Source organism: Gorilla gorilla, chromosome X, assembly GCF_029281585.2.
Source record: "Gorilla gorilla gorilla isolate KB3781 chromosome X, NHGRI_mGorGor1-v2.1_pri, whole genome shotgun sequence".
Classification (NCBI taxonomy): domain Eukaryota; kingdom Metazoa; phylum Chordata; class Mammalia; order Primates; family Hominidae; genus Gorilla; species Gorilla gorilla.
In genome coordinates, this window is record NC_073247.2 from 36,635,658 (window position 1) to 36,661,960 (window position 26,303).

The 26,303-nt window shown below is 38.1% G+C and overlaps 1 protein-coding gene across 1 annotated transcript; it reads left to right on the forward strand.

Moving 5' to 3' along the window:
- The first annotated feature begins 12,552 nt into the window (after positions 1 to 12,552).
- LOC101148817 (melanoma-associated antigen B18) lies at positions 12,553 to 14,946 on the forward strand. The gene is made up of 3 exons (XM_004063935.3): positions 12,553 to 12,677; positions 13,134 to 14,263; positions 14,390 to 14,946. The coding sequence occupies exon 2, from the start codon at positions 13,196 to 13,198 to the stop codon at positions 14,225 to 14,227; it is 1,032 nt and encodes a 343-aa protein (XP_004063983.1). The 5' UTR covers positions 12,553 to 12,677; positions 13,134 to 13,195; the 3' UTR covers positions 14,228 to 14,263; positions 14,390 to 14,946.
- The last annotated feature ends 11,357 nt before the right edge of the window (positions 14,947 to 26,303 follow it).

The following is a 26,303-nucleotide window of genomic DNA, read 5'->3' on the forward strand; positions in this document are numbered from 1 at the left end:
CATAAGATTCTGCTCCTCCATAATCACATGAGACAATTTCCATTATCTATCTATTTATCTATCTATCTATCTATCTATCTATCTATCTATCTATCTCTGTCTATCTATCTATCTAATCTATCTATCATCTATCCTTTTCTTCCCGTTTCTCTGGGGGATCCTGATTAATACAACCAACAATTTGACATTCAATAAATACTTAGTAATGTCTATTATAAATAATCAGGCACATGTGAGCATCATTTAGATGTTCAAACCAAATGAGAACAGGGAGTTGTCAATAGTTCAATAGGCCGAAAGAAAAGAAGACCCATCTGGGAATTTCGTGACATATTTTCCTCATCATATTTCTTTCATATTGTCTCAATTGGTTATTATACTCTTTCTTGCTGACTTGGCTATCTCTAGAAGTTTTATTATTATTACTGTTCAATCCATTTCTCTATCTCTTCTTTACTACTTTCTGTTTTTACAGTATTTTTAATAAAGCACGAACAAAAAGAAAATTCATCTAATTTGAAGTAATTTTGCTCCTGAGGATAGGAGGAAGGAATAGTAAAATATTCAAACTTTTACCACTATACACAATGAAATGTATGTTCTAACAACTTTAAGCAGATGACTTAGCTTCTCTGTGCCTCAGTTTCCTTGATCCATGAGGTGGGGACAAAATAATATATACCCACACTCCTCAGCATTGAGATAATCACATTGTGTGTCTGAAAACACTTAAGTAATGTAAGTCATTTGTTCTCTTTTTAAATGTAGAGGCACTTTTGAATCACATAAAATTTACTCCTTACAAAAAAAAACTGGCTTTGAAAATTTCAGTAATATAGCGATTTTACGTATTCTTCCACTAAATAAAAAGACGTTCCTCTTTACAAAAGCAAGAAAAAAATGTTAAGTGGGAAAGTCTTTAAAAAAATTATATTCTAGCACTGATAGTATGGATATGTTTGGAAGTGAGTTTATCACTACACAATAGTCCAAACGGTCCAAAATAGATCTTGTCATGAGCAGATTGTTATTATGATTGAATTTTTTACACCAGGGTTGTAAAGGTTTCATAAAATATGTAAATGAATTGTTTTGTTATACCTGGCTTTCTTCATTATTTTTCTTTATAATTTCTTTGTTTGAAGTAGATGTGTCTGATTTAGCTATAGCTTGGGTATTGTTTCAACACCTTTCTTTCTTGGTGTTTGTCTCTTGGCCATTAATCCAGTCATCAGTCCAAGAAGTAGAGAAAAATAATTAGAATTAGTTTCATTCAAAGAGTAAACAGCTTGGTGTAGTTGAAGCATAAAAAGCAAAGATTGGTTAGAATAATTTTTGAGATTTTAAAATAGGATTTCTGAATTACATACTTGTTTGTATATAACCTATATATCCTATACCTCACTACCATTGAGTATCTAAGATATTTCTTACTTTTTAGTTAAATTCACTTATACTTTCAAAAATGGCAAATAATAAAAATTGAGTTAAAAAACTATCCAGTTACTAAGACAAAACTTACATTTAAAGACCTACATCAAATTTAAAATTTAATAGAAAATATTTCTTTTCACTTAAACATCCAAGGTCTTTTATGAATAACTAATCAAAATGACAATAAATGTATACATGCATCAATAGTTATCACAATTAACATTAAATGCACATGCAATGAAACCTGAAATTAATAATCCTGAGGAGAGTTTCTTAAATTCTGGAAATGCATGGCTGTAACTAAGCAAGAAAGAAGTTAATTACTTCAAAAATTACTTATTCGTTCTGAGAAAATAAATTTTTACATATCATGCTCATCTCAGGGCTCAGCTGGTGTCTTATATCATAAATAATATAATTGCCACAGACTCCATAGACTATGTACCACTGAAAGTTGAAAGGAACTCTCTAATGTAAATGTGAAATATTACACATTACTATCAATAAGCTTTGCCATGAATTTCACATTTATATATAAGTACAACGCACACAACCATTTTCCTTCCTTAAAATGGATTTTAGGTGCACTTAAAAAACACCCTATGCTTGTAGACATTGATATTTTTAAATGCTGTTCAAGTTGAAATCGAATTAGAACAAACTAGTTAATATTTGTTTGAATAGGAAGACAAATGACAGTCTAGTAAAAGCTAACAATGAGTTATTCTACTTTGCCATCATAATGTGCATTTAATTTGTGGTCTTTCACATAGCAACATGATACCACTATCGACAGAACATATGCTTTCTGCTGTTTCACAAATGGTGATAATTAGTTTTTTTCCTGAAGCAAAGACAGTATGGAATTCCACATATTTATCTGTATTTAACCAAATTCTCCAGATGCCCTAAAACTAGAATTATTAGTTATATAGGCTTACCTCTTTATAGAATGTATTTATTATCGCCTCATTATGCTTCTAATTTAACAATATTCTAAGTGGATTAATTCACTCATTAACATTGAATGGGCCGGGCACGGTGGCTCACGCCTGTAATCCCAGCACTTTGGGAGGCAGAGGCAGGCGGATCACGAGGTCAGGAGATGGAGAACATCCTGGCTAACACGATGAAACCACGTCTCTACTAAGAATACAAAAAATTAGCCGGGTGTTGGGGCAGGCGCCTGTAGTCCCAGCTACCCAGGAGGCTGAGGCCTGGAGGCGGAGCTTGCAGCGAGCAGAGATCGCGCCATTGCACTCCAGCCTTGGCGACAGAGCAAGACTCCGTCTCAAAAAAAAAAAAAAACAAACAAACAAAAACAAAACAAAACAAAAAAAAAACATTGAATGAGCACTTACTATATCTGATCATTAAAAGTAAAAATGTTTAGCAACTGCAAGCCCTGGAACATAATGTTAATTTCTATGTACGTGCAGTAGTATTGCAGGTTATACAATTCTTTTCTGTGTGTTCTAAGCCAACTACGGTGAGCACACCTCTCTATTTACTCTTTAAACGTTGGATTTCCTACAAATTTCTGATCTCATTCTGTACTTTCCTCCTTGCCAATCTCATTTATATCCATTCCATCCATTTTCAAATACCTACTTACAACTTCAGCTGTGCACCTGAAGCCCAGACTTTGCTGAAGCCCAGTAAATTGCACACTTGCAGAATTCCCAATTTTAATAGGTGGTACAATGGTGAATGCTGGGATATAAACAGGTGTCTTCACACTGTCCTCTCTCACACCATCCATATCCAAATTAGCCTATAAGTCCCGCAAATTCTACTCACACATGACTTCTTAATGTATCCAAATTTCTCCATCTCCAATGTCACCATCCTAGAATACTCAGTATCCATATTCTTTTTTTATATATTTGTGCATGTGTGTGTGTGTCCATGCACGTGTGTGTGCATGTTTGCTTGCTTCCCTTAAATATGTTTAAATATGTTTCCTACATTGCAGTCACAGTGGCATTTACAAAATTTATATCTAATCAGGTCATTCCTCTGCTTTAAAACATTTAGCAGTTTTATTTTGCATCTGAGAAACCCAACCCCTTACTACACTCTCCTCATTGACTTTTACATTCAGGTCAAAGTGGTCCTCTTTCAGTCAGTTGAGTGTACCAGGCTTATTCTTCACTCAACCCTTTGAACAGGCAGTTCCTTAAAGAAATAGTCCTTAAACCTCACCCCACCCTTGTGAATCTAACTCACATTCATCCTTTTGTCTAGGTTCAAGTACTAATATTTCAGGACAGTCTTCTCAAACTTGTTGAATTAGATAATATCCCATGATTCTATTTTTCTGTCCTTTTCTTTAATAATCTTTAACAATTTGTAGTATGTATGTGTGTGTGTCTATTAGATTTACATCTGTCTTTCTCACTAGATCATAAGTTGACAAGCTCCACGAAGGCAGAGTATACCCACATTTTACTCATCATTTTATCCTCCACTCCTTGCCCAGTACCTGACCAAATTATATTACCAATAAATAGCTGTCAAATTAAGGATTGCTTATTTATTTTGTACCCAGAAAAATATTAAAATGGGAAGGAAATTTATTGAGGTGGTAATCAAAGTACATAGAATTACATCATGTTCGCTTGCTACAAGAATGCATAAATCTGACTGAGATTACCATTTGACTTTACTAAAAAAGACAACTGACTGTCCATCAATTAAAGACAACATAGTTTCTTTTCAGTAAAAGAGCTAAGCTAAAGTCGTATTTCCTAAGTTTTTACAGCTGAATATTTAAGATTATACTACCATGAATAACATCCTTACAATAAATATCATACTAATTTTTCTTTATAATGATTTTAATACCAAGTTTATAGCTGGACTAATTCAAAACAATCATTTTGGTTATTAAAATAACGAGTAATATTACAAAAAATAACCAGAAAAGGCTAAAACAGTGATTCATGAGGTTGAGTGTGATACGTGAAACTAAATAAAGTTGCATATACATTGCCAAGGAATGTTTTCCACATTTGACCAGAAAAAGACTTCTGACAATCCTCTTCTCTACCTCTTGTTCAGTCTAAGCCTTTGCTATTTTCACGACTTTGTTCAACTTCCTGTATATAGTAAATATAAATTATATGGATGAATAAAACCTTCCTAATCTTTATGAGCCTCAGTTTCTTTGAATGTACAGTCCAGTTAATAAAACCCGAACCACAGGCTAAGTAGGGCAATGCACACAACCCACTTCCTTGAACATTACGGTCCTTAATAAATAGTTATTATTATCTGTATTTTAAAATATTTGTCCTACTGCCTTACACTATTCCCTCATATTATTGTCATCCAATAACAGAAAGATGTTTTAGAGAATTGGGTGAGGATATCTGTGGGTCTCATTCCATAATTCAGTCACACTTTAGATCTACAAAGAAGTCTGAAAAGCCAGGCTAATTAATTTTTTTTTCTTTCTTAGGATACACCTCATTTGCTTTGTAGCAGTTGCTAACTTGCCCTCCCATTCCTTCTTACCTGCCCTATGAGTGCACACATGTACACTGAGAGGATTAGTTCCCCTAAGTGAAAACAAAAGAAAACCAATGAACAAACCATTCAAAACCTCTTAGATCATCAGATTTAAAATGCTCAAAATGCTGCAGTATCGATTCAGTTTTCAAATAATGCTTTCTGAATTAACCAAACTTTTACCTTTGCTTGGTAGTAGCCCTTTTTTTTCTTAATTTCTTTTAGCATTTTTAAACAATATGTCTTTTACATCTATAAAATCCCCTAGCGTTTAAATTAATTAAACTTGTTTCTTTATTTGATTGTTATCCTTTTTTATTTCTTCCTTAAATTCCTACGATTTCCCCTTTTCTTAGCACAGGAAAATTCTAGCCACTAGCTAGTCACAACTTACCATATTATTATTATTTACATGTTATTATTATATGTATTTGGCAGATTATTCCTTTCCAAATGAATTAATGCCACTTCTCTTGAAATTTCTTTTATATTATGTATATATATCCTACAGCATCTAAATTTATTGTTTGCTTTTTGTAAACACTAGTGACAAAAAATAAATACTCATAACAGGCTAGTCCAATGGAAACTGAGGCCTAGGCAGGTAAAGGTATGGTCAAGTTCAGAGGCATGCTGAAGCTGAGCTAACCCTGAAACCCAGTTGTCCTGGTCCCAACTTAGTATTCCATGTATCACTCCAATTGTGTTACATTACCATTGCTATGCCTTTGAAAATACTGGAATGTAAGAGTAATGTATTGCTTTTTATATTTAAAGTTACTGTAATAGAAAGAATGAATGAGCTGTAAACTCTGTTGATTTTGACTTAGTACACTGAAGACATATAGGCGGGCCCATTCATACTGCATACCCACTCTTGGCATAGTGCTTGGTATATGCGTTTGTTAAATAAACGATAAGCAGAAAGTAATCCCTGAATTGAAGAAACAACATGAAGACATTAATGATGAAACAACAGACACTGTAAAGTTGAATATTTGAATGCAGCCTTCCAGTTAGGGAATTAGGGGCCTGAATTTTGCCTACTGAGGCAAATATTCCATTGAAATTGTTGCTTTATGGATGCCAGCAGCCACTAAGCACAATTGCTTCAAAGAGAATAATTTTAAAAAAATCTACAGCAGTAGAGATTTTAAATTCTTTTATATCCCATGATTTTATCTTCCTGTCCTTTTATTTCATAATATATGTGTGCAACTTGGGAGTTCTAGCTACTGTTATGGTCAGAAATTCTGCAATAATTTATTTTTTCTAGGTATGATAGGCAGAATTTTAAGATTTTCCCCAATGACCCGCAACCCTGTATAATCCCCTCCCATTAAGTGCAGGAAGTACCTATGAATATGATAGGATATCACTTGCATGATTAGGTTATGTTACATGACATAGTTGACTTTAAGAAGTGAAATTATCCTTGATGGACCTGACCTAATGAAGTGAGCCCTTAAAAGTGGCAAGACTCTTCCTGATGAAAGGGATTAAAATTATTGTGGATTCTACATGAAGGAGATTCTCCATTGCTGACTTTGAAAATGGAGAGGTCCATATGGCAAGGAATGTAGGCAACTTCCAGGAACTAAGAATGGCCCCGCCTGGCATCCAGCAAAAAAAAAAAAAAAAAAAAAAAAAATGGGGACCTCAGTCCTATAACCACAAGGAACTTGATTCTGCCATCAGCCTGAATCTTTGAAGTAAATCTGTGCCTGCTGCCTCCTGATAAGCATGCTGCCCAGTCAACAAGACACTCTGAGACTGAGGACCTGAGCAGAAAATACAGATGAACTGTATCAGAATTACTGACCTACAGAACTGTGAGATAATAAATGGGTGTTATTTTAAGCCAGAAAGTTTGTGATAACTTGTTATGCATTCACAGAACACTTAATATATTGAGTATCTCAAAGATTGGGTAAATACTTTTTTAGTACTTTCTCAAAGTTTCATTCCAATAAATATTTATAAGTAGCTAGACGTTTGTAAAGTTTACAAAGTGTTTTTTCATATATATTTTAATTTAATCCTCCCATCAACTCAGTAAGAATAATATCCTTACTTTCCACTCTAAAATTTGTATAAGACATATATAGAGTAATGTTATTGCTCAATATCACAAAGGCAGATAATAAAATTATGGCTAAAATCTAAAACAAATGGAAATAAAAGTAAACAACAAATGGAAATAAAAGTAAACAACAAATGAATAAAACAAATTAAAAATAATATAATTAATGATGCTTTTTAAAATGTGTGACCAGAATTAGCATTAAAGATTTAACACTCACCAGGGCTGGGGCTAGGATGAGGCAAATGAGACATTTGCTTTGAGTTCAAAATTTAAAGTAAGGGAAGACCAAAAATTCTCAGTAATCAAAAGAGTAAGGTTTAGGGAAGAGGAAGTCATTAGAACTTCAGTCATTCATTGGCAGCATGGCCACTGAAATGGTTAAAATGTTATTGAAAACAGAAGGTTTAAGGATGAGCAATTAGTCCAAGTCAGACTGGAGCAGAATCAAGGTAACGGTGAATGAAGTCTTCAACCACTGAACGGCTAAAGTTTTTGCCAGATCACTCTGGAGACCTTCTTTTGTTTGAGAAGTTGTAGTTATATCATTCAGGGAGTTACAGGATGGGTAAGGTAACAGGGAGAGAGGGAAGTTATGGTAGATAAAAAGCTCTAAAATCAATTCTAACAGCTGAATGGTGATAAACCTAGGTTTGTATTTGTCTTAGCCTATTTTGTGTTCCTATAATAGTAAAATACAGACTGGGTAGTTTATAAGAAATGTATTTCTTACAATTTTGGAGGCCAGAAAGACCAAGGTCAAGGGGCTTGCATCTGGTGAGGGCCTTCTTGCTATATCATCCCACAGTGGAAGGCAGAAGGGCAAGAAAGCACAAACAAAAGAGAGAGGAAAGGGTACTGAACTCATCCTTTTATTAGGAACTCACTTTCATAATAACTAACCTGTGATAATAGCAGTAGTCCATTCATAGGAGCAGAGCCCTCATGACCTAGTCACCTCTCAAAGGTCCCACATCTCAACACTATTGCTTCGGGGACTGTTTCTAACACGTGAACTTTGGGGAACACACTCAAGCCATAACAATAACCTGAGACTCTTTACTCATAGTTTAATATCTTTGCTCCATAACATTCTACATTTCTAGGCTTATTAACCCAGAAACATGTCATAAAAGTTACAAGCTCAAGAAGTAAATATTCATTGAACAATCTAAATATTTCATTTAGTAACAGGTGAATTGAGAAGTTGGAAAATTTCTTTTAATAAATTGTGACAACATATTAGTATATTTATTCAAATACATGAATATTTCTGCATTTACCACATTAATGAAAAGAGTCTTGATATAAAGTTCATTTGAATAGCCATATATTGAATAAGTTTGTGAACCCAGAGGGAAGAGTGCCACAATTGTTTTTTAGGTCTACACACATGCAAGCTAAGATAATAACAAAACTTGTATCACTTACCATATCCACATTACAATTTGTAAAGATAAAAATAAAACCCAGTTGGCCTACTGACTGGCTAGCTATATAGGAACAACACAGAAACCTTCAAAGAAAGGTAGCTTTGAAGAAATCATAGCAACATTTTCTGTTTTCCAAAATTATAACTATTTGTAGGCACAAGTAATGTCATGTGACAAACACTAGGGCCTGAACATTATTTATTCCAACACTTCTAACTAATAATCCTTAATAAGAGATTAATTATTCAATGGGTTATGAACCAGATTCATTCTCCAGAAAAATATTTTTGTAACTCAAAATTATAAATATGTATTAAAAATTTTGGGACTAAAGAGTTTTCTCATATCAATTAGACAAAGATTTTGTTTTATTTATTCCTCTGGGCAATAAAAAGGCACACCTTAAGAATAGCAAATGAAGGTTAATAAAATATTCTACCTCTAGATCTATTTCAGCTAATAATCTCAAAAGGAATAACAGAATTAGAGTATTATAATTCTGCAACCAGTAACAAATTGATGAATGAGAGTGATGATCCTTAGTGACTGTACCATCACCACAAAAAATGAACACATGCTATATATCTCCTTTTTTTTTTTTTTTTTGAGACAGAGTCTTGCTCTGTTACCCAGGCTGGAGTGCAGTAGCACGATCTCAGCTCACTGCAACCTCCACCTCCTGGGTTCAAGGGATTCTCCTGCCTCAGCCTCCCAAGTAGCTGGGATTACAGGTGCGTGCCACCACATGGGGCTAACTTTTTATATTTTTGGTAGAGATGGGGTTTCACCATGTTAGCCAGGCTGGTCTCGAACTCCTGATCACAAGTGATCCGCCTGGCTTGGCCTCTCAAAGTGCTGGGATTACAGGCGTGAGCCACCATGCCCAGCCGCTATGTATCTCCTAATGGAAGTGTACGGCATTATCTCTGGAGTGGTCTTACCCACAGATTAATAAATAAATAAACCTTAATCTGAACAAGCTTCTCCCTATAACTATTGAAGATTATGATGCTGAATGTCAGGTATATTGGGTTATTATTCTATTTTCTGTAATGCTGTATACAATTGAGAATTTATATAATACATGATTTATTATAAATATGCCTTTAAATTGGAAAACTCAAGTAAAATGAAACAATTTTTAATGAAATATAAGTTGATAACTAGGTTCATAAAGAAATAGAAAACTTTAATCAGATAGTAGAAGCAAACCGTAGTCTAGCCCTGGGCACCCGCAAAATCTTCCAGGATCAGCCATGTTTGGAAGCCCATTACATCAAATCATGAAGGAAAAGTTTATCACCACATTAAATAAACTCTTACAAACCATACAAGAAGATGGGAAGCTATTCAACCACTTTAGCAGGCTAGCTATACGTGATACAAAAACTAGATGATCATATCCCAAGGAAAGAACACTTCAACCAAATTTACTCACATAGAGACACATTCTAAATAAATGTACAGAATATCTAATACAGCAGTGAATAATACAGCAGTGAAGAAATAGGGAAATAGGCTGTGTCTAAGAAATGCAAAGATGATATCATATTAGGAAAAATGTGAATTGGAATTCACTATGTTAACAGAGAAGGAGAACGCATTTGATCACATGCAGCAGTAAAGGAAAAGCCACTGGTAATAATTGAACACCAATTCATGGTAATAACCTTTAGTATATTTACATTAGAATGGAATTTCCATATCATAAAATAAACAGCAATCATACTATTTGAAATGTTGGCAGCATTCTCAATAGTTCAGAACCAGATACAGAGGTGTGGTGCCAATTCTGCTGGTCAAACACGGACTGGATTGCGGAGCCAGTATACAGGCACACAGAAGAATACCAAGATAAAATTTACGAAAAATGAAAAGAAAGAGAATATGATTCTCTAATTAAAAATTCTAAAGAAATCAGCTCACAAAATATTCAAATGTATAAGGAAATTCAGTAAACTTGTGTAGAAAATCACTATAGTGAAATCAGAAATCTAGCCACATGAAACAAACAACTAATTAGAAAATGTAACAATGGGGTGGGGGTTGGGGGAGGGAGGGCATCAAGAAGATGAATGCTGGCTAATGGATGCTGGGCTTAATACCTATGTGATGGGATGATCTGGGAAGCAAACCACTATGGCATATGTTTACCTATGTGACACGTGTTTACCTATGTGACACAAACCACCATGGCACATGTTTACATATGTGACAAACCTGCACACGTACCCCAGAACTTAAAAGTTGAAGAAAAAAAGAGAAAATGTAATAACAATCCCATTATGTGGGCAAAGGACATGAACAAACACTTTTCAAAAGAAGATATACATATGGCCACAAGCATATGAAAAAAAGCTCAACATCATTGATCATTGATGAGAAACGCAAATCAAAACCACAGTGAAATACCATCTCACAACAAATAACTAATTAGAAAATGTAACAGTGTAAAAAATAGAATGACTATTACCAAAAAGTCAAGAAAATAACAGATACTGGAGAGGTTGTGGAGAAAAAGGAATGCTTACACACTGTTGGTGGGAGTATGAATTAGTTTAACCAGTGTGGAAAGCAGTGTGGTGATTCCTCAAAGAGCTGAAAACAAAACTACCATTCCACCCAGCAATCCTATGACTGGGTAGATACCCAAAGGAATATAAATTATTCTATCATAAAGGTACATTCACACATGTGTTCATTGTATTACTATTCAAGAGAGCAAAGGCATAGACTCAACCAAAATGTCCATCAATGGTAGACTGGCTAACAAAAACGTGACACATATACATCATGGAATACTATGCAGCCATAAAAGAAGATCATGCCCTTTTCAGGAACATGGATGGAACTGGAGGCCATTATTCTTAGCAAACTAAAATAAAAACAGAAAACCAAATACCACATGTTCTCACTTATAAGTGGGAGCTAAATGATGGGAACACATGGACACATATAGCAGAACAATGGATACTGGGGCCTTTTAGAAGGTGGAGGGTGGGAGGAAGGAGAGGGTCAGGAAAAATTACTAATAGATGCTAGACTTAATACAAGGCTGATAAAATAATCTGTACAACAAACCCCCATGACACGAGTTTACCTATATAACAAACCTAAACATATACTCCTGTACTTAAAATAAAGGTTAAAAAAAAGAAGCCTCAAGGAATCTTGTAAAAACATTTGTGCTACCTCAAGACTTTAAGTCATTGAAATTCACTGTGAACTGGATTAGGATCTTACGCGAGGGGCATAAGTAAAGCTTTTCAGAAATTCAAAGCTGACTCAGCCAGTGTAGTAGAAAAAAAACAAACATAATATACAAAGCATTAAATTGAAAGTAATGGTTCCAAATAAGGAAAGATCCTAGCTACTTAAGATTTTCTCTGAGAAGTTCTTTTCTGGATTCCTTTTAGTGCCTGAATGAAAGATCCTTTGATGTTTCTGTCATCCTCATTTTTCTCCTAATGTACCATCCTGAAAATCTATTTCAATAAATTTGAGAGGGCTTTAAAAATAAAAAAAAAATGGAATGAAAAATATACCATTCAAAAGAGCAGCAACATTCAAAATATACCTAAAAAGAACATTCACAAAAACATACACACTCTATCAAAGCAAATATAAAAATGTGTTGATAGACTTAGGTGGATGCCTAAGTACAGCAATACAATATGTTTATACATGGTGAACATAATATTGTACAGATGTCAATTATCTTTATTTACAGATTTAGTGCCTTATTTGATGGCCTCAAGTCAGCAGAGAAGCGGCCCAGCACCTACAAAAAGTCAAGATAAGACACTGAGTGAGGACTGAGGGCATTACCTACCCAAGAAGAGGGACCCCCACAGAGCCCCGCCCCTACTGTCAATCTTGGGAGTCCCCAGGCGTGGCTGCTGGGCTCAGGTTCCACCTTACTTCCTACTCTGGACTCAGGGAAATGATCCTTTTTCTGAGGCTGACTGATTCAGCTTAGCAAAGAGAGAAGTCCCAGTGCCTGCAAAGTCAATGAAAGAAATATATGTATTTCTTTAAGAACTGCCCCTCCCCCGAACGCAGAACCATTTGCCGTTATGCTGGGAGAGCAAAGTGGGGGTGGCCGGACATGTTTCTCTTGACCTATCTTCCACGTCATCAAGCTGTTACGGGCGAAACCTTGGTCTGAAACATGCGGCCAGAGAAATAAATCTCAGGATCCGGCAGGTGTCAAAGTGAGTATCATTTGTTATGACCTTCGAGACACACTCTTCCCAGAACAGAGGCTGCCTCACAGAGACCCATCCTTCTCTGCTCTGTCCTGCTCCCACTTTCAACTCTCTGTGTCCCAAAGCGCAGCTGTTAGGCCTAACACCCTTACTTCCTGTTGGGAATCTGTGGGATGGGAAGCCATGGTCTAAAGCGAGGCAGCCTCAAGTCAACAGAGGGAGGACTCAAAAGACTAAAGTAAAATTAATATCCTAAGTTAGAACTGATGTAGTCAGGAGTAAAATTAACATCCTGAGTTAGAACTGATGTGACACCCCCCCACAGAACAGTCCCACCCCGCTCCTGCCTTATGGGTTCCTAAAGCAATACCCTCAAGAGAACCAGGAGAGGTGGCCATTCTTAGACCAAGGTAGAATCTCCCTACCAAGGCTGTGAACACTATCTCATCCTCCGTCTTCTAGGGTGACCTCTTCATCAACCCAACTGCCTGCACTATTGTCTGTAGTCCCTGACAAGAGTAATTATGCCTCGAGGTCAGAAGAGTAAGCTCCGTGCCCGTGAGAAACGCCACCAGGCTCGTTGTGAGAATCAGGATCTGGGAGCTACTCAGGCCACTGTGGCAGAAGGAGAGTCACCCTCCTCTGCCTATCTTCTCTTTGGTGACAGACCCCAGAGTTTGCCTGCTGCTGAGACACCTAGCATCCCTGAAGCGCTTCAGGGAGCCCCATCCACCACCAATGCTATTGCACCTGTTTCATGCAGTTCAAATGAAGGTGCCAGCAGCCAAGATGAGAAAAGTCTAGGTTCCTCAAGGGAAGCTGAGGGCTGGAAAGAAGATCCTTTAAACAAGAAAGTAGTGTCGCTGGTGCATTTCTTGCTTCAGAAGTATGAAACGAAAGAGCCAATTACAAAGGGAGATATGATAAAGTTTGTTATCAGGAAGGATAAGTGTCACTTCAATGAGATCCTCAAGAGAGCCTCTGAGCACATGGAGCTGGCACTTGGTGTTGATTTGAAGGAAGTGGATCCCATCAGGCACTACTATGCCTTTTTCAGCAAACTAGACCTCACCTATGATGAAACAACCAGTGATGAAGAAAAAATTCCCAAGACTGGCCTCCTGATGATTGCACTGGGTGTGATCTTTCTGAATGGCACCCGTGCCCCAGAAGAGGCAGTCTGGGAAATTATGAATATGATGGGTGTATATGCTGATAGGAAGCACTTCCTCTACGGGGATCCCAGGCAGGTCATGACCAAAGATTTGGTGCAGCTAAAGTACCTGGTGTACCAGCAAGTGCCCAACAGTGATCCTCCACGCTATGAATTCCTGTGGGGTCCAAGAGCTCACGCTGAAACTAGCAAGATGAAAGTCCTGGAGTTTGTAGCCAAGATGCATGATACCGTCCCTAGTGCCTTCCCATCCTGCTATGAAGAGGCTTTGAGGGATGAGGAACAGAGAACCCAAGCCAGAGCTGCAGCCAGGGCTCATACTGCTGCCATGGCAAATGCATGTTCCAGAACCACGTCTAGCAGCTTCTCCCATGCTAAGTGAAATCTGAGGCTTGTTCTTCACTTTTTGGTCGAAAAGGTCTGTCAACATTCTAATAGTGGAGGGCCATGGTGGGGCTGGAAGAAATAAGTGTATATCATCTTTGCATTCCTATTGTATATTGATAACTCGAGTTTTACTTTTCCATCTTTTTGTTTCCCCTAGGTTACATTTCAAATGTTCAAGTCTGAAGATCGTTTTCTTTGTGGAAGAGAAGAGCAGTCAACATTCTAAGTAGTGAATGGCCAGAGTGCGTCTGGAGGGAACACAGCATATATCATTTTGTGTTAATATTCTATAGTAACTCGGAGTTGTATCTTTTTCTTTCTTTTTTTTTTGGTGTTATATTTCAAATGTTGTTTCTTATAATAGAAGTTTTAGATAACTTCAGAATCTATATTTATTAATGACTTTGGTTACACACGTATTGCTATTTAAGAGTAGGAGTTTTATTGTTCTGTAAAACAAATTGGGAAACCTTCTTTCATATTTAATGAGCCAGAACAAGGAAACACAGTATTGGAATAGGTATTTCCTTAAAAAATGTGAGATGATTTAGCAGTAAAATTTTGGAGATCAAAACATAGGTGAGAAAAAGTAAACTTTTCAGTTCTTGGTTTTCTTTTTCCATTTTAGTCTGTTATATAAAAATAAAAGTCATATCTGGATTGGCTTAGCTTACTGAAGAAGGTAGGAAGAAATAAAATGTTTATGAACCAGCATCTATGCTTACCGGCTCATTCGTTCCTCCAATATTAATCCAACATCTGATTTTTGAAAGTAATTTTGTTAGAAATGGGAAAACCAGGATACAAAACACCCACCTCTGCTTAGACTTTTACAATTAATGAACAGTAATAATGTATGGAAGATGGTGAAATACTTCTAAGACCTAAAGGACAAGTAACGAGAGGGAGTAAGGAGGTAAGGAGTTAGAGAGGGGTTTGGGAAAAGTGCTGAAGTGTATCTGGCTGAAAATGGTAAGGTGCAAATTCTCTGAAGAAAGGCCCTTTTAGACTTTTGGAAACTTTGAGTCTCTCAGTGGGATATACTTTTAATTTAAGCTGGGTGGTGGGCTAGATGAAGCTTTGGGACTGGAGAGCAGAGGCCAGGCACTCAGATGGTGTGTCTCATTGTTGAAGGACAAAACCCTGGGGTGGAAACCTCCACTTAAGAGTTACCTTGGTGACATCAGTAAACCAGAAGAAAACCTCGGCCGGGCGCAGTGGCTCACGCCTGTAATCCCAGCACTTTGGGAGGCCGAGGCGGGCAGATCACGAGGTCAGGAGATTGAGACCATCCTGGCCAACATGGTGAAACCCCATCTCTACTGAAAATACAAAAAAATTAGCTGGGCATGGTGGAGGGCGCCTGTAGTCCCAGCTACTTTGGAGGCTGAGGCAGAGAATTGCTTGAACCTAGGAGGCGAAGCTTGCAGTGAGCTGAGATCTTGCCACTGTGCTCCAGCCTGGGTGACAGAGCGAGACTCTGTCTTAAAAAAAAAAAAATCTCTTGGGGCAGAAGTGAGAAGTGGATAGTGTCCTGTGCTCTTGTTCACATTCAGTTGAACACATAGCACAATCTAGTTATTTTATGCACAGCCTCTCCAGGAAATTTTTGAGAAATAATGGTGAAACTGCCTTGATGTGGGATGCTGAAAAGCTACTGTGTTGGCTCCTTTGCTCTGAACTGAGAGAGCCAAATCCTATTATTTAAAAGGACATATTTTTGAGACAGGGTCTGGTTCTTTTCCCCAGGCTGGAACACAGTGGTGCAATCACGGCTCACTATAGCCTCGACTTCCTAGGCTCAAGCAATCCTCCCACATTAGCCTCTCAAGTAGCTGGGACTAGAATCACACATCACCTTACCCAGCAAATTTTTTGTATTTTTGTACAGACAGGGTTTCACCGTGTCACCAAGGCTGGTCTTGAACTCCTGACATCAAGTGATCCACCCACTTCAGCCTCCCAAAGTACTGGGAATACAGGTGTGAACCACCACACTCATCTTAAAAGGATATTTTAATTAAGTTATCTTCAGTATAATTTGGCAAACTCTAAGGGAGAACATATTTGATGATGATGAAATGAATGAAAATAGGGGTGGTTTGGATGGAATGGCACCTGGGAGGGAAGTTGTTGGTCCTTGACACAAATTCTAGGACTTTGTGTTTCATTCAACTGGGGAAGACTCCCTACATGCAAATTAAACAACTTATCTTCAAATGGGGAAATTTTATTTGCTTTTATATGCTAAATACATAATGGGCTAATTTGATATTAATTGTCCTAGAAAGCTGCATATTTTCCTGAATTAATAAAAATAAATCTCCCAAGAGGGGAGGGTGATATCATCTGTGGTAAAAATAATTATAATTATATAACTACCATTCTTTAAAGACCCAATATTTTCCATAATTCTGCTAAGTGCTTCATATCCATTACATAGATTCCAACAGTGCTACAAGTTAGGGCTTATCAGACATTATTTGCCAAACTTGTAATTTTAAGTTTACATGGCTAATAGGTCACAGAGCTGAGACTAGACCCCTGGTCTAATGTGGCCAGAATTATTCTATGCTCACATTTTTCTACTCCTCCCAATCTGAGGCAGATCTTTTGTCTAATTCACTAGTTTTTTCACTACTGCAAAATCTATTACAATTAAAAATAAAGGACTCTGGCCAAAGTACTAAAAGCAGGCCTGTATTAGGTTGTTCTCACATTGCTATAAAGAAATATCTGAGACTGGGTAATTTATAAAGAAAATAGATTTAATTGGCTCATGGTTCTGTAGGCTATACAGGAAGCATAGCAGTATGTGCTTCTGGGGAGGCCTCGGAAAACTTACAATCATGGTGGAAGGTGAAGGGAAAGCGGGCATGACTCACATGGCTGGAACAGGAGGAAGAGAAAGAAGGGGTAGGTGCCACACACTTTTAAACAACCAGATCTCATGAGAACTCAGGACAGTATGAAGGGGGAAATCTACCCCCGTAATACAATCACCTCCCACCAGACATCATCTCTAGTCTTGGGGATTACATTTCACCATGAGATTTGGGTGGGGACACATAGCCAAACTGTATCATTCCATCCCTGGCCCCTCTCGAATCTCATGTCCTTCTCACATTGCAAAATCCAATCATCCCTTCCCAACAGTGCCCCAAAGTCTTAACTCATTCCAGCATTAACTCAAAAGTCCAAAGTCTCATCTGAGACAAGGCTAGTCCCTTTCACTTATGGGAAAGAAAAAAAGTTACTTCCAAGATACAAAGATACAATGGCAGTAAAAGCATTGGTTAAATACTCCCATTCCAAAAGGGAGAAATCAGCTCAAAGAAGGGGAATACAGGCCCCATGCAAGTCAGAAACCTAGCAGGGCAGTCATTAAATATTAAAGCTCCAAAATAATCTTTTTTTTTTTTTTTTGAGACGGAGTTTCACTCTTGCTGCCCAGGCTGGAGTGCATGCCTTCTGCCTTCAAGTGATTCGCCTGCCTCAGCCTCCAAAATAGCTGGGATTACAGGTGTGTGCCACCACGCCTGGCTAATTTTGTATTTTTTTTTTTAGTAGAGAGGGGGTTTCACCATGTTGGTCAGGCTGGTCTCGAACTCCTGACCTCAAGTGATCCACCTGCCTCGGCCTCCCAAAGTGCTGGGATTACAGGTGTGAGCCCCCGCGCCTGGCCCAAAGTAATTTTTTTGACTCCATATTCCATATCCAAAGCACTCTGATACTCCCAAGCTCCACCCTTGTGGCTTTGCAGGCTTTAACCCCTGTGGTTGCTCTCATGGGCTGGCACTGAGTGCCTGCAGCTTTTCCAGGTGCATAGTGCAAGCTTCCAGTAGATCTAACATCACAGAGTCTGGAGGACGATGGCCCTCTTATCATAACTACACTAGACAGTGTCCCAGTGGGGATTACGTCTGGGGGCTCCAACCCCACATTTCCCCTCAACACTGCCTTAGTAGAGGCTCTCCATGAGGGCTTGGGCCCTGCAGCAGGCTTCTGTCTGGACATCCAGGTGTTTCCATACATCCTCTGAAATCTAGGTGGAGGCTCCCAAGCCTCAAGTCTTGCACACTGTGTAACGATAGACTTAACATAATGTGGAAGCTGCCAAGGCTTACAACTTGCACCCTCTGAAGCAGCAGCCTGAGCTGTACCTGGGCCCCTTTGAGCCACAGCTGGTGCTGGAGTGGTCAGGATGCAGGGAGCAGTATCCTGAGGCTACACAGAAAGCAAGAGCGGGTGGGGAGGGCTGGGCATGGCCCACAAAACCAACCATTCATTTCTCCTAGACCACTGGGCCTGTGACGGTAGGGACTGCTGTGAAGTCTCTGCAATGCCTTCAAGGCCTTTTTCCCAGGGTCTTGGCTATTAGCACTTGGCTCCTTTTCACTTATGCAAATTTCTGCAGCCTGCTTGAATTCCTCCCCTGAAAATAGGCATTTGTTTTCTACCACATGGCCAGGCTGCAAATTTTCCAAACTTTTATGCTCTGCTTCCCTTTTGAATATAAAGCTCCAGTTTTACATCATTTGTTTGACCACATATATGAGCATATATTGTTAGAGGCAGCCAGCTCACATCTTGAATGCTTTGCTGCTTAGAAATTTCTTCTACCAGGTAACCTAAATCATCACTCTCAAGTTCAAAGTTCCACAGATCCCTATGGCAGGGGCACAATGCCACCAGGTTCTTTGCTAACACATAACAAAAGTGACCTTTGCTCCAGTTCCCAGTATGTTTCTTATTTCCATCTGAGACCTCCTCAACCTGAACTTCATTGTCCAGATCACTATCAGCATTTTGGTCACAACCATTCCACAAGTCACTAGGAAGTCCCAAATTTTCCCTCACCTTCCTGTCTTCTGAGCCCTCCAAAACCTTCCAATCTCTTCCCATTACCCAGTTCCAAAGCTGCTTCTGCATTTTCAGGTATCTTTGTAGCAGTGCCCCACTCCTGGATACCTTGGGCAGCCCTTCTTTTCTTTATAAATTATCCAGTCTCAGATATTTCTTTATAGCAAAGCCATTCTCACATTGTTCTAAAGAAATACCTGAGACTGGGTAATTTATAAAGAAAAGAGGTTTAATTGGCTCACAGTTCTGTAGGCTGTACAGGATGTTTCTGCTTCTGGGGAGGCCTCAGAAAACTTGCGATCATGGCAGAAGGTGAGGGGGAAGCAGGCACATCTTACATGGCTGAAGCAGGAGGAAGAGAGAGAATGGAGAAGTACTACACACTTTTAAAAAACAAGATCTCATGAAAACTCAGGACAGTACCAAGGGGGAAATCTGCCCCCCATAATTCAATCACCTTCCACAGTGCCCCACCTCCAGCCCTGGGGATTGCATTTCAACATGAGATTTGTGGGAGGACATAGATCCAAACCATAACAAGGCCTAAATAAGGAAGGTAAAGATGAGAATAAAGCATACATTTGGGATTATTTGTGGGATTCATTTTCTGAGGATCCTCCTGTCCCTAGCCCAAGGTTTCCTTGAGAGTAGAATTCTGCCCAAGTGCTGGGACATGAGTCCTGATTCAGCACTTTCTTACATTACAGCACCTTTCCCCTAAGTATTCCCCAGTGTGCCTTCATATATAAACTGGCACCTTGTCTTCTACCGAGCTCTTCACTGCCTTCTCTGAAGATTGCACCCCTGTTTTCCGTGATACGGACAGACCAGAATCACTTGTCTGACTCTAGACTTAGAGCACCCTGCTCTCTGCAGATGCCCCTTGGAGGTCCCATCCCTTTCAGTGGAACCTCTGACAGTGATGTTTAGATATCTGATTACCACAACCCCCCCTTCCACCCCACATCTTTAAGTAGTCTTAAAGTGTATTTCAAATGAACCAATTATTAGAGTCTGGTTATGATTTTTCACAGACCATGTACTGGTTCTTGGGATGTAACTGAAGTGTGAAAGAAGGTTTTTTTTAATAACCCAGATTTTCAGTAGGATTTTTAAAGGGTGTGCTATTTGAGACCAGTTCCTGAACAAATGCGCTGATGGGTGAGACTACCTAGATGGTCCAAAACAAAGCCACCTTCGTAAGTTGGAGGTGAGGAAAGGCCATGGAAATCACTGTGAAGCAAACATCTACTGAGGCCAAATTCCTCAGCCCTCCTCCCATCAGAATCTGTATAAGAAGAAAAAAATGGCTTTTTGGCAGACATGCTGTGTTTGAACAGCAAAGATAAAAATAATTCACCATTGTTGTGCTGCCTCTTATCTCAGTACTGGTCCCAGAGGAAAATCCTGATTTTTTCCTTGTGCCAAATGGCACTTGTAAGTGTCCTGCACGTTCAGTCATGTTGAGGTTTGCAGAATTCATAAGTCAAGATTCTTACCATGCAGAAATAGAAAGGTGCACATTCTTATCCTATTGACACTCAGTGCAGTGAGATCAGTGCAGAAAGGTGCTACTGAATGAAAAAGGAGAATTCCCCATGCTGAGATTTTACAGGGTCCTTTTGAAAATGAAATGTGATCCTGTATTTGAAAGCAACTGTCATGTAGGAGGCTGACAGAAATTGTTGAAGAATTGCAAGGCAAATTTGCCTCCTTAGAAACTCCACCAAGAAATGAAGAGGGTTGTTTTCATAACAAATTCTAATAATTATTCCTTTACCATGCACTTATTATGTAACAGTTAATGAGAGAGACTGCAAGTGCTCATCCACATGGTGTCTTACTCTCCTTTCTGGACTCATGGGAAGACTGTATTACCCAGTTCACCTGTAGTTAGGAAGAATTATGTGACTTCCCTTGCCCCTGAAACATAAGCTATCAAGAGCTCATGCTGAGATGTAAAGCAACATGTTGGAGGCAGCCTGTATCTCTGGATCACCTGTTAGTGGAGACCTCTGCCTACTTACATCAGATTTTATGTGTACGAGATATGAACTTTTGTTGTTTTAAGCCGTTCAGTTGCTGATTTTGTATGTTGTATCAGCTAGCAGTTACTTTATATGATTAATGCACAACTACTACTTTTGTGGTTGTATTAAAATATTTTAATTACAAAGGTAATAGTACATATATTCTTGTTACCAAAAATTCTAACAGTATGGAATAAATCACAATCTCCCCCTTTCCTCAAAATTCAGCCCCCTCTCTGGAGGTAACCACAATTAATCTTGTATGTATCATTTTAAAGTTGATACTAGGCTTTTTTTTCATATATAGGTGTGCTATAAAAATATATTGAATTCTTAATATGCATAGGTAACAATGTCCGTACTGTTCTGCCTCTTGACCTGATGATTTAATAAAATGAGTGCAGGATATTTCCATGACAGCACATGTAGACCCACCTCACTTTTTAACTACTCTCTAGAATTATTACGCTTGTACAATAATTAATTGATTTGTCTCCTGATGGACACATAAATTGTTTACCATTTGTTGCTATGATTAATGAAACTAAAATGAACATTTTTGAACATGAAATCTTGAGGAAAATGTGCACACCTTCTCATAAGAAAGACATAGAGAAGTGCAAATTGGATTAAAGTGGGAAAGGTGTGAAGATTGAAGTGTTTTACATATGCTGTACTGCTGAAGTTCTGTTTCCAAAATGCTATACTACAGTTCCTAGTCTCTTAATGTATATGAGTGCCTTATATTCTCAGAGACATTTACTTTTATCATCATTCTTTTACATTTTATTCAATCTTTGTGGTGAAAAATATTGTCTCATTGTTATTCGAAGCCCATGGAACAGGTCTTTGGCCTTGAATTGAAAGAAGTCAACCTTATAGTCATTCTTCTTATGCCTTTATTAGGAAGCTGCATTCCCCCCAATGAGAGAAGTCTGAGTGGTGATAAGTGATTATCTAAGACCGTTGGTTTCCTAATGACTCTCCTGGGTGTGATCTTCTTGAAGGGCAACTGTCACACTGAAGAGAAAATCTGGAAATTCCTGAACACAATGAAGGTGCAGGATAGAAGCTAACACTTCATCTATGGACAGCCAGAAAGCTCATTACCAGAAATTTGGTACAGGAAAAGTACCTGGAATACTGGCACGTGTCCAATAATTATCCTTCACTCTATGAGTTCCAGCGGGGTCAAAGAGCCCATGCTGAAACCAAAAAGATTAAAATCCTGGAAGTTTTGGCTAAGATCAATGATACCATCTGTAGTATCTTCCTGAATCTGTATGAAGAGTTTTCGAGAGATGAGAAAGAGAGAGCAGGAGTGAGACTAGCACTCCTATCTATGAACAGTGCATGTTCTGGGGCTACTGTCCCACTGCTTCTCCCATCTGTAATGAATAAATCTGAGTTAGTTTCTCCACTTTGTGGCTGAAGAAAGCAGTCAACAGTCTAAGTAGTGAGGGACTGGTATCAGACTGGAGGAAACACAATGTGTAACATTTTGTCTTTCTGTTTTATGTGTCAACACAGAGTTACTTTTCTTTCTTTCTTCTTCTTCCTTTCCTTTCTTTTCCTTTACTTCTTTTTCTTACTTTCATTCATTCTTTTATAGTTTCTTTCTTTCTAGTTCATTTCTAAATGTTGCTTATTTTAATAGAAAATGTGAATAGCCTTACAATACAAATATATGAATCACCACTTCAATTATTCAATACATTTGTTGCTGTGTATCAGGTTTAAGAGTAGAAGTTTTCTATTTTATAAAACAAATGTGGAAATTTTCCATCTCATTTTATTATTTGGAACAGGATAACAGAGCATCAAGTGGGTGTTTCTTTGGAAATATGAAATAACTCAGTTGTAAAGTTTTGAGGCTCAAAAAACGGAGATCAAGTGAAATGTGTATAGATGTTATCCTATGCCTATCCCACCACTGTGCACTGGATGTGTTAGGACTGATGACTAGTCTCTTTCATTTCACAGGTCCACAAATAGAGATTTATTGTCCCCAGCTGGTATGCTTAATGAACTACTCTCCACACAGCCTCATCATGTGCAGTTAGACCTGATTTAGATGATGAGACTTGAATTTTGAGCTGATGTTGTAATTGTGTCAGATTTTTGGGGACCTTGGAGGAAGGTAAATGTGTTTCGAATAAGGTAGGGACATTAAACATTGGGACCTAGAGAATGGACTGTGGCTGACAGAATCTCATGGGTATCCCATGAGCTCCACCTCCTGACAGTCATGCCTTTGTGTGTGACTATCCTTGAGCATTAGTAGGCCTGTGACTTGCTTCTATGTAATCAGTTATTGTAAAGATGATGAAATGGCATCCTCATGATTATATGTGTTGAGGAAACAGAAACAAAATATCCTGCTAATGCAAAAATACCTCTCCACAAAATATATGGCAAATAAAAAACAATTCAGACTTAGTAAGAATGGATTTTTCTCAAAAATAATTATTGCAAGAGAGACTTTCGAAGTAGGTGGAGACTACTGCAATAGGAAGAACACTGTGACTATAAGATCTGCAAGTATCTCAAGAGTTAGGCAGTTTTCCTTTTATAGAGAGAAATAAACAAAGCTAGAAAGAACCAGGTGTGTGAGGAAGTGGGATGAAAGGCTGTTGTGACTTGATAGTTGATTAGAGAATTTTTACCTGAGGTCAATCCATGCTCAAGAGGGGTTGCATACTGGCTTAGCCGAGAGTGGGCCAAAGTTCAGGAGCGTGGAGGAAAAAGAAAATCCTAACCAAAGTTTGGCCAAAAAGTATTTTGTTTCAATTGATTAGTAGAAACAAGGAGTTTATTTATCATGTACAAGGAAAAGAAAGGGAATATTGAGGATCTTTGGCCTTGTCATCGGTAAACCAGAGAGGCTTCCATGAGTCTTGTCTAAGTCACGTGGTGAAGAGTGGTTCTTTCCAATAAACCTTTTTCTGCTAGAATACAAAGTTGGGGGCTCAAGGGGGGAAAGAAAGCTTCTTAACCTTCACTGTTTCCCAAGATCACAGGGCTTAGGTAAACATCAACATTATCATATAAGAAAGAAAAACAAGTTTTCTTGAATAATCATTAAACTGGAATGTGATGCACATCATAGGCAATCCACTAAAGAGATAGCAAAGACAGAAAGCAATCTCCACCTTTTATATAGCCAAGCCGATACAATCTGTTAAATACATATTCTTCATATAAAGATAATTAGTCCTCAAGGAAGAGAACTTGATGGCACCATTTGTCACACAGAGTCCTTTCTAAATTGACTTAAAAATTAAGGTGGCCTTCTGTGTTGGCTAATTGTTTTCATCAAAAGGGAAAACAATCCTGAGCTATAAAACTGGCAAGTGGCTTATTTAGCTTATAAAAGAAAATATTTTATATTTATAGTTTCTCTGAAGTAAATGCTCTAAGAAAAAAGGGTAGGGAAAATCCTCACTCCTTTTTCTACACCAGGAGAGAGGAATTAAAACAAAGTCAAAGTATCAGTTTTGTATTGCTCTTTAGTTTCTGAGGCTACCAGCAAATCATCGAAGTATTAAACAATTATAGAGTCCCCTAATGGGACAAATTACTCTAAGTTTTCCTGTAAATGGCTAGAGAAAGTTGTAGGAGAGTCCTAAAGTTCTTGAGGAATCCTTTGCCATAAATACTGGACTTTTGTATAAGCAAACACAAGACTATAGACTCGTGTGCTAGAAGAACAGAAAAAGAGGGAGAATAAAATCAGATCATAGATCAACTATAGAGAAAAATAAACATTGCAAATAATTGTACCAAAGTAACAAGTCAGAATAGTTGCATGATTGTGGGTTAATAGAATGATACATTTATTTCTCTAAGATCTTATACAAATATATATTGCAGTCAATACTCTATAACATTTTACTTTCCCTCTTTACTGGAAATATGGTGGTATTATGTGGAGAGTGACTTTTTTCTTTTTGATTCTCCCCCCTTCTGTGTCATTCTTTTAAAATTAGTTTTATTACTTCTAAATGAGCTCTTAACATAAGATATGGTTTTACATATGGCCATGGCTTATTCTTTTGGTAAGCTATTTTTCACTGGTTCTATATGTTTAGTTAAACAAATTTCATTATTCTCCATAGCCCAAAGTGATGCATAGATTTGTTTCAGCTTAGAGTGCTTTTCCAGCATGGAGTGATACTGCCGTATTCTGCTATACCCTTTGTCTTTCAGAAGGCACATCTTAAAATCAGGTGTCTTTTCTTTTTCCAAGGAGCTCCACAGACACTTCATCCAGTGTATAAAACACAGTAACTTTACATTTGCACAGCAGGTTTCTTAGCTCTATTGCCAACACAGTGACACAGTGAGTGAGTTTAGATTTTTCTCCATTTAGCATTCAGATGAGAACACAGCTCAGCTGATACCTTGAATGCAGACAGGTAAAACTCTAAAGCAGAAACCTCAGTTGAGTTTTGCCTGGACGCATTATACACAGAAACTGTGAGATAATAAATTTGTTTTTCTTACCTTGCTAAATTGGTGATACTTTGTTATGCAGCAATAGAAAATGAATATAAGAAAAATAGTCTATTATATTTACCCAGATAGTAACTCTTCCTTCTGGTTTTTCTTCATTCTTTATGTTCCAAGTTTCTAAGCCAAAAGTGTTACCTGTAACAGGTACAAATAAGTTCATGAAATATTTGAGTAAGGAGGAGTTGTTCTTATTGTCAAAGTTGAGGATAGCCGGAAGGAAGTATGTAGAATAGAGGTGGAAACCAACCTTGCTCTGGGCTAGGAAGTACCCATGATTGAGGAGGCAAGCAAGACAGCACCCATCCCCCTCCAGTTCCCCTCAGATTATGATCCTTTGGATCAATTTCTGGGTGACTTCTCCACATTTAAGCATAGGCTATCAGCCTAAATTATTTCCCTCTGGAGCCCCAAATACCATTTACATGGTAGAGAGTCCTCATTTAGGCACACTTCCAAGGACAACCTGCCCTGTGTGGTTGTATTTTTTTGCCATTACTTTTAATGGCAAAAGCCACGATTACTTTTGCACCAAACTGAGAGTTCACTAGCTAGAGGAAGAGGCCCTCACAATGGGATCATTCTAAGCTTCCTGCCCACTGTGGAATTAACTCAATGTTACTCCCTGCTTTCTGACCTCTTTTCATTCAGAGTAGTCCTGAAAGC